Raw genomic sequence first — 10374 nt, 5'->3', positions numbered from 1 at the left:
AATCGTCATATAGCGGTAAAGCGATTGGCCAACGCCGATTTTTTTTTCGTTGCTAGGATACAAATGTAAGCTCCCGCTTCGCTTTTGTGTCGTTCTGCGTCAATTCATTTTAAATACTGTTGATATAACTTATACTGAAAAGGGCAGCCGGTTAATGTCGGATGTGATGTTTGTGCTTTTGTTTTAAGCGGGAAAAAAGTGTAACATTTGACTCACGCGTGCCTTGTTCTGTTTGTCCTCCCGGGCTGCCGTACCGGGACAGAGCAGCGTGACCGTGGAGGGGCGGGGCCTCAAGTCTCCGTGTAACTACCTCACAACGACAACTCTCTCGACTCGTCGTACCGCGTTAAAATGAGCTCTCCTCCCGCCACGAACACCGTCACTGTGATCGGCAGGTGAGTTCACGTGTATGTTGTTATCGTCGTGGATGCGCGAGTTTACCGAGGAAAGCCTTTAATGTTGCTGCTTTTAAAGCGGTTACTGTCTAGTTGTAGGTCAGAGGTTACCTCCCCCCCTTAGTTTCCTTATGATTAACAACCAGTCTTTCTTCTGTTATGAACATATAGTAATTTCTGTGTTAATATTAACAGTAAACACATATTATTTATATGATGATGTTTATATTATAAACCTGTTATTATACATCTGTTATTATACATCTATTATTATTATTATAAATCTGGTATTATGAATCTGGTATAATACATCTGTTATTATAAACTTTATAATACCAGATGTCTAATAACAGGTTTATAATACCAGGTGTATAATACCAGATGTATAATAACAGGTGTATAATACCAGATGTATAATACCAGATGTCTAATAACAGGTTTATAATACCAGATGTATAATACCAGATGTCTAATAACAGGTTTATAATACCAGATGTATAATACCAGATGTATAATACCAGATGTCTAATAACAGGTTTATAATACCAGATGTCTAATAACAGGTTTATAATACCAGATGTCTAATAACAGATGTATAATAACAGATGTATAATAACAGATGTATAATACTTGATGTATAATACCAGATGTATAATACCAGATGTATAATACCAGATGTCTAATAACAGGTTTATAATACCAGATGTCTAATAACAGATGTATAATAACAGATGTATAATACTTGATGTATAATAACAGATGTATAATACTTGATGTATAATACCAGATGTATAATATCAGATGTCTAATAACAGGTTTATAATACCAGATGTCTAATAACAGATGTATAATAACAGATGTATAATACTTGATGTATAATACCAGATGTATAATACCAGATGTCTAATAACAGGTTTATAATACCAGATGTATAATACTTGATGTATAATACCAGATGTCTAATAACAGATGTATAATACTTGATGTATAATAACAGATGTATAATACTTGATGTATAATACCAGATGTATAATATCAGATGTCTAATAACAGGTTTATAATACCAGATGTCTAATAACAGATGTATAATAACAGATGTATAATACTTGATGTATAATACCAGATGTATAATACCAGATGTCTAATAACAGGTTTATAATACCAGATGTATAATACTTGATGTATAATAACAGATGTATAATACTTGATGTATAATAACAAATAAATAATACAAGATACACTCTGATGAAGGTGTTTCGGGTTGCTGATTGCATCACTGTGTTTCAGTGGGCTGATTGGTCGATCCTGGGCCATGCTATTCATCAGTGGAGGCTACAGGGTGAAGCTCTACGACAACCAATCTGGACAGTCGGCCACCGCCGTCACAGAGATCAGGTCAGTACTACTCAGTACTACACAGTACTACTCAGTACTACATAGGACTACACAGTACTACACACTACTACACACAGGACTACACAGTATTACACTACACACAGGACTACACACACACTACACACAGGACTACACACACACTACTACACATAGTACTTCACTGGACTACACACTACTACACACAGTACTTCACTGGACTACACACAGTACTACACACTACTACACAGGACTACACACTTCCACAGACAGATTTCTGGGGGTCACTGATTATCGGGGCGACTCTTCAGCCACACTTATGTTGTGTTTAGGTGTAACTGTCACATGACCAACTCCAGGGGGCGGGGCCTGTCTGACCTGTAGACGGACCCCGTCCTTCCGCCCGGTCCGCACAGAGGAGACACGTGGATGCCTCCTGATCTGGGACTTCCTCTCACCATAGCAACACATGACAACTCCTCCGTGGTCATGTGACGTGTAGTTAAACAACAGTGTGGAACGGAGAAGGCCAGAAACATCCAGTTAATGTACAGTCTTTACTGGGAACCAATCATCTCTCTGCCAGGATCTGGTTTATTGGTCTCATTTCGACCCCCCCCCCCCCCCTCTGAATAGGAGAAGGAGTCATTGTACTGGTCTCGTTAAGATCCTGGTCTACAAGTTTCTTCCTGTTTTCATAAAGTCTAGTCTACTTAACACGGCTGACAGGTGAGTTCAGGTAAATCAATGACTCATCGACAAGCAGTAAGCAGCTCCGACACTTAAGGTCTCTCTGCTGGCCACCAGGGGGCGACTCCTCCCTGACTAGTCACTATGAACCCTGACTCTGCTGTAGTGCTAGTGAGTGCTCGTGATGGGTGGAGGTGAGCAGAGTGAAGTCGGTCCTTCAGGACTCGGTTCAGCGTGTGGATGTGTGTTGGTCCAGGAAGCAGCTGCAGGATCTGGAGGAAGTCCACATGCTGAGAGGAGAGCTGACGGCCGTGCAGCAGCTCGCCATGCTCAGCTGCCATGACGACCTGGCCGAGGCCCTGCAGGGAGCCTTCTTCATCCAGGTGACACACCAGACCAGCACCAGCACCAAGTGACACACCAGACCAGCACTAGACCAGCACCAGAACAGACCACACCAGACCAGCACCAGAACAGACCACACCAGACCAGCACCAGAACAGACCATACCATACCAGAACCAGACCAGCACCAAGTGACACACCAGACCAGCACTAGACCAGCACCAGAACAGACCAGCACCAGAACAGACCACACCAGACCAGCACCAGAACAGACCACACCAGACCATACCAGCACCAGCACCAAGTGACACACCAGACCAGCACTAGACCAGCACCAGAACAGACCACACCAGACCAGCACCAGAACAGACCACACCAGACCAGCACCAGAACAGACCACACCAGAACAGACCAGCACCAGAACAGACCACACCAGACCAGCACCAGAACAGACCAGCACCAGAACAGACCACACCAGACCAGCACCAGAACAGACCACACCAGACCAGAACCAGAACAGACCACACCAGACCAGCACCAGAACAGACCACACCAGACCAGCACCAGAACAGACCACACCAGACCAGCACCAGACCATACCAGACCAGCACCAAGTAACACACCAGACCAGCACTAGACCAGCACCAGAACAGACCACACCAGACCAGCACCAGAACAGACCACACCAGACCATACCAGAACCAGACCAGCACCAGCACCAAGTGACACACCAGACCAGCACTAGACCAGCACCAGAACAGACCACACCAGACCAGCACCAGAACAGACCAGCACCAGAACAGACCAGACCAGCACCAGAACAGAACAGACCAGCACCAGACCAGAACAGACCACACCAGCACCAAGTGACACACCAGACCAGCACTAGACCAGCACCAGAACAGACCATACCAGCACCAAGTGACACACCAGACCAGCACTAGACCAGCACCAGAACAGACCACACCAGACCAGCACCAGAACAGACCAGCACCAGACCAGAACAGACCACACCAGCACCAAGTGACACACCAGACCAGCACTAGACCAGCACCAGAACAGACCACACCAGACCAGCACCAGAACAGACCACACCAGACCATACCAGAACCAGACCCGAACCAGACCAGCACCAAGTGACACACCAGACCAGCACTAGACCAGCACCAGAACAGACCACACCAGACCAGCACCAGAACAGACCATACCAGCACCAGACCAGCACCAGCACCAAGTGACACACCAGACCAGCACTAGACCAGCACCAGAACAGACCACACCAGACCAGCACCAGAACAGACCACACCAGACCAGAACAGACCACACCAGCACCAAGTGACACACCAGACCAGCACTAGACCAGCACCAGAACAGACCACACCAGACCAGCACCAGACCAGCACCAGAATAGACCATACCAGAACCAGACCCGAACCAGACCAGCACCAAGTGACACACCAGACCAGCACTAGACCAGCACCAGAACAGACCAGCACCAGAACAGACCACACCAGACCAGCACCAGAACAGACCACACCAGACCATACCAGCACCAGCACCAAGTGACACACCAGACCAGCACTAGACCAGCACCAGAACAGACCACACCAGACCAGCACCAGAACAGACCACACCAGAACAGACCAGCACCAGAACAGACCACACCAGACCAGCACCAGAACAGACCAGCACCAGAACAGACCACACCAGACCAGCACCAGAACAGACCACACCAGACCAGAACCAGACCAGAACAGACCACACCAGACCAGCACCACACCAGACCATAAACGAACTCTAACTAGTTTGTCCATCACACAGCAGCGGAGGAAAGTACATTCAGTCAAGTGATGCCTTTAATTTAAGATTCCTTCGTTGTCTGACAGCTTTAGTTACTTTACAGATTAAGATTTTACAAACCACATGTGATCACTTTATGAAATATGATCCTGAGCAAAGAAACATCAGGGGATTCATCCCACCCTGATGGTCCGAGGCCCCCACGCTTGTAACAGAGTATTTATACATGGTGGTGTGAGTACTTTTACTCAAGAAGAGGGTCTGAGTACTTCTTCCACCGCTGCCTGGACCCCACATGTAGTCTGATGAAACCCAGCTGTGGAACGTTGTGGGACCTGCACCGTGATCACAGTAATCTGATTACAGTAATCTGATTACAGTATGTTCTGTGTTATCCTGATTGTCCTGAAGAGGGCGCCACATCCCTTCTTACTGTGCGACACACTGAAGGATCTTTGCTTCTCCTCACAGCTGCAGTTTCTGTTTCAGCTGTGTGTTACAGTACGTTCACTGCATTACTATTTATCATACAGCACAGCATCAGTAATATGATAATCAACATGTTCCTATGAAAATGATTCATACACAGTTACCAATGAAGTGTGTCAGTGTGATGATATTTCAGACCTGGTTCAGGTTCGTCTGGTTCTCTGGCAGGCGGCCGGAGTCAAACCCTTTCCACTCGATAGTTAAACAAGCTCATTTACTCTGCCGTTACAGCAGGTGTGTGTGTGTGTGTGTGTGTGTGTGTGTGCACGTAAGTAAACACGCATCAACACAGCGCCTGGTTAGGGTTCTGACTGTAACAATATTTAAACAGTTACAAACAGATTTATGTCGTGGTGCACATGCTCTTTACTGCCCCTGTTATATATATATATATATATATATAGACAGACAGACACTGGCAACCAAAGGCCAAGAATTGGTTGCCGTTTTCTCTAAATAGTTGCCGGGGGCGACCGGCGACCCTGACTGGAGCCCTGCTGTCAGCCCTGCTGTATAAACTGACTGAAATGGAGCTTCACTTTGACAAAAGGCTCTGAACACGGAATCACTCACCTGGTCCTTTATCACGCTGAGGAACATCAACACACACTCTCACCTTAACCTGCTTTAACACTTACAACTACAGGCAGGTTAGTGGTCAGTGAGACAGGGTGGTGATCAGACAGACAGGGTGGTGATCAGTGAGACAGGGTGGTGATCAGACAGACAGGGTGGTGATCAGTGAGACAGGGTGGTGATCAGACAGGCAGGGTGGTGATCAGTGAGACAGGGTGGTGATCAGTGAGACAGGGTGGTGATTAGACAGACAGGGTGGTGATCAGTGAGACAGGGTGGTGATTAGACAGACAGGGTGGTGATCAGACAGACAGGGTGGTGATCAGACAGACAGGGCGGTGATCAGTGAGACAGGGTGGTGATCAGACAGACAGGGTGGTGATCAGTGAGACAGGGTGGTGATCAGACAGACAGGGTGGTGATCAGACAGACAGGGTGGTGATCAGTGAGACAGGGTGGTGATCAGACAGACAGGGTGGTGATTAGACAGACAGGGTGGTGATCAGTGAGACAGGGTGGTGATCAGACAGACAGGGTGGTGATCAGTGAGACAGGGTGGTGATTAGACAGACAGGGTGGTGATCAGTGAGACAGGGTGGTGATTAGACAGACAGGGTGGTGATCAGACAGACAGGGTGGTGATCAGACAGACAGGGCGGTGATCAGTGAGACAGGGTGGTGATCAGACAGACAGGGTGGTGATCAGTGAGACAGGGTGGTGATCAGACAGACAGGGTGGTGATCAGACAGACAGGGTGGTGATCAGTGAGACAGGGTGGTGATCAGACAGACAGGGTGGTGATCAGAATAATCGATACTCTGTCAGGAACAATGGAGCATTCATGTAAACGGGGAAATAAGAGTTTTCCTGCTCTGACGCTCGGCCTCACGTTTCCTGATGACATCACACCAGCGGACTCAATCCTCAGCCTGTTGAGGATCCGGCTTCTCTGGAGGAGCACAGGGAGCAGGTCTGGGTCAGATCGGCTGTCACTGCAGGTGTAAACTTCAACCCTGGCCCTGCTGATTTCATGGTGAGGTGCATGCTGGGACACGGGACTACGATTCATCGGATCAGCTCCACCTGTACTTACTCCTCAAGGGAACCAGCCGGACCACGAGGCGCTACATTCGTTAGCACACCACGAGGCAGGGGGGCTACATACGTTAGCATACCATGAGGTGCTACATATGTTAGCACACCACGAGGCAGGGGGGCTACATACGTTAGCATACCATGAGGTGCTACATACGTTAGCACACCAGGAAGCAGGAGGGGCTACATACATTAGCATACCAGGAGGTGCTACATACATTAGCACACCACGAGGTGCTACATACGTTAGCATACCATGAGGTGCTACGTATGTTAGCACACCACAAGGCAGGAGGGGCTACATAGGTTAGCATACCATGAGGTGCTACATATGTTAGGAGATCACAAGGTGCTACATACGTTAGCATACCATGAGGTGCTACGTACGTTAGCACACCAGGAGGCAGGAGGGGCTACATACGTTAGCATACCATGAGGTGCTACATACGTTAGCACACCGCCAGGCAGGAAGTGCTACATATGTTAGCACACCAGGAGGCAGGAGGGGCTACATACCTTAGCATACCATGAGGTGCTACATACGTTAGCAGGAGGGGCTACATATGTTAGCAGGAGGGGCTACATACGTTAGTAGGAGGGCTACGTACGTTAGCAGGAGGGCTATGTATGTTAGCCGGAGGGGCTACATTCGTCCCACAGGCAGCAGCAGCCGGCAGAGCTCCAGCAGGTATGCTGCTCGCCCGGCTGCCGGTTGCATCAGCACACACTGGATGAAGGATGAATGCTCGTTATGAACTTATTGACATATTTAACAACCACTCCTTCCCAGCAGCGTGACAGCGAGACAATGACATGAAATATCGCTGAGTGGAGGATCTTTAAAAAGGATCCAGTTTGAAATATGCAGGAACTATTTGACCTTCAGCTCATATCAGAGTGGATTATCGTCAAATATTATCCCTATTATTTGTACATCTTCTTGTAATCAAAGAGAGATGTTAACGATTCAAGGATCAGGCTGCTTCAGGTTCAGATGTAAGATTATTCTGTGTAATACGGTAATGACCATACTGTGTTAACATGACCTGACCTGCTGCTGCATGTGTTTCCAGGAGAGTGTGTTTGAGCAGCTGGAGGTGAAGCAGAGCGTCTTCCAGGACATCGAGCCTCTCGTGGGGGAAGACGTCATCCTGAGCAGCTCCACTTCCTGTCTGGTGCCGAGCAACGTCTTCAGTAAAGTACAGAACAGGAGGCGCTGCCTGGTGTCCCACCCGGTTAGTGAGTCCCACCCCTATAGTGAGTCCCACCCGGTTAGTGAGTCCCACCCCTATAGTGAGTCCCACCTGGTTAGTGAGTCCCACCTGGTTAGTGAGTCCCACCCGGTAAGTGAGTCCCACCTGGTTAGTGAGTCCCACCCGGTAAGTGAGTCCCACCCGTATAGTGAGTCCCACCTGGTTAGTGAGTCCCACCCGGTTAGTGAGTCCCACCCCTATAGTGAGTCCCACCTGGTTAGTGAGTCCCATCCGGTAAGTGAGTCCCACCCCTATAGTGAGTCCCACCCCTATAGTGAGTCCCACCCGTATAGTGAGTCCCACCTGGTTAGTGAGTCCCACCCATATAGTGAGTCCCACCCGGTAAGTGAGTCCCACCCCTATAGTGAGTCCCACCCCTATAGTGAGTCCCACCCATATAGTGAGTCCCACCCCTATAGTGAGTCCCACCCATATAGTGAGTCCCACCCATATAGTGAGTTCCACCCGGTTAGTGAGTCCCACCCCTATAGTGAGTCCCACCCATATAGTGAGTCCCACCTTGTTAGTGCTGGACTACATACAGGACTGCATACAGGACTACATACAGGACTGCATACAGGACTACATACAGGACTATATACAGGACTACATACAGGACTACATACAGGACTGCATACAGGACTATATACAGGACTATATACAGGACTACATACAGGACTATATACAGGACTACATACAGGACTACATACAGGACTGTATACAGGACTACATACAGGACTATATACAGGACTATATACAGGACTACATACAGGACTACATACAGGACTATATACAGGACTACATACAGGACTATATACAGGACTATATACAGGACTACATACAGGACTACATACAGGACTATATACAGGACTACATACAGGACTACATACAGGACTACATACAGGACTATATACAGGACTACATACAGGATATAGATATGGAGAGGACTAACATTGTAGGATTATGCAGCATACTATAGAATAAAATGTATAAAGTACTCTTGTGTACTGAGCTATAAAGTACTCTTGTGTACTGAGCTATAAAGTACTCGTGTGCAGTCTTGTGTACTGAGCTATAAAGTACTCTTGTGTACTGAGCTATAAAGTACTCGTGTGTACTGAGCTATAAAGTACTCGTGTGTACTCTTGTGTACTGAGCTATAAAGTACTCTTGTGTACTGATCTATAAAGTACTCGTGTGTACTCTTGTGTACTACATGAGGGATCCTGACTGTCCTGTGCCCCCCAGGTGAACCCGCCGTACTACGTGAAACTGGTGGAGCTGGTCCCCCACCCAGAGACTGCAGCAGCCGTTATGGAGGCCACCCACGCCCTGATGACCAAGGTAAGGAGTCCGGATTACTCAACCCGGGTAGGTCCAGACTTGCAGGACAGAGATGAGTCAGCACCAGGTTCACAAGGAGGGTGAACCACGTAGCTGGACTGGGGAGGGACTGTGGGAAGAGTGTAAACCTGTAGTGGATCCCTGTGTGTCCCGGGTCCCTGGAGGACCAGACCACAACCCTGCAAGCAGACCCTCTGCAGAATACAGACGTTTCTTTGATGCTTTGTTTGTTTGTTGCTTTTATGCAAATAAAGGTTTGTTGTTTTACAGACATGAGAGAGAGAACTTGCAAAATGAAAAATAACGGATTAAAAACAAACGATATCAATTTATATATGTAGATGTATATACATATAAAAATAATAATAATAATTGCAAATAAATTATATTATTATATGAACTTTATATATATATAATATATATATAAATGAAAAAGGGGCTTCAATATGTGAAGATTGATTGAGGTGAAAGGTTAAAGCCCTGGTCTACAAAAAAGCATCCCACACACACACACACACACACACACACACACACACACACACACACACACACACACACACACACCCTCCTCTCCGAGCTCGTATGCCCCCTCCCACCGGAGCCTCCCACAAAGCACCCCTCCTCCAGGCCAACATCTCCGTCGAACCAAACAATACCGCAGAGACAGAAATAGTCTCGACACCGTCTAATAAGACAAAAACTAAACTAATGGCAGCTTTCACAGTCATAAGCCAGCATCGGCATGAAAGTTATCTGAGTCACAACATCCACAATAAAGAGGAAAGATGACCTGGTCCAGGGCTCTCAAGTTTTTAACTAAATTCAGAGTGAGATTTTGGCTGACCGTGCAATGCCTTCGCATCGCGCCGAGTATCGAGAGACGGGGCGCCGCAAGCTCTCGAAAATCTTTTAAACTGACCGTCGATCTAAAATAAAGACAGATTCAGCAACTGCATAGCTTATTTCTCACCTAAAATGTTTTCAGAAACACATTTCAGTGAACTATTTGCATAAAA

The 10374-nt window shown here is 47.2% G+C and overlaps 1 protein-coding gene across 1 annotated transcript in view; it reads left to right on the top strand.

Annotated features, from left to right (window-relative positions):
* The first annotated feature begins 262 nt into the window (after window positions 1-262).
* The window catches only part of cryl1 (crystallin, lambda 1), a 23783-nt gene continuing 13671 nt past the window's right edge, over window positions 263-10374 (top strand). Inside the window, exons 1-5 of the mRNA XM_084023468.1 lie at window positions 263-395; window positions 1683-1790; window positions 2713-2839; window positions 7835-7996; window positions 9263-9358. Of these exons, the coding sequence (XP_083879594.1) occupies window positions 352-395; window positions 1683-1790; window positions 2713-2839; window positions 7835-7996; window positions 9263-9358 (537 nt within the window). The 5' untranslated portion in view covers window positions 263-351. The remainder of the gene's footprint in view (window positions 396-1682; window positions 1791-2712; window positions 2840-7834; window positions 7997-9262; window positions 9359-10374) is intronic.

The sequence above is a fragment of the Eutrigla gurnardus genome, assembly GCF_963514095.1.
Source record: "Eutrigla gurnardus genome assembly, chromosome: 12".
Taxonomy (NCBI): domain Eukaryota; kingdom Metazoa; phylum Chordata; class Actinopteri; order Perciformes; family Triglidae; genus Eutrigla; species Eutrigla gurnardus.
The sequence above is the reverse complement of the archived record's forward strand: the minus strand, read 5'-3'. Positions and strand labels throughout refer to the sequence as shown.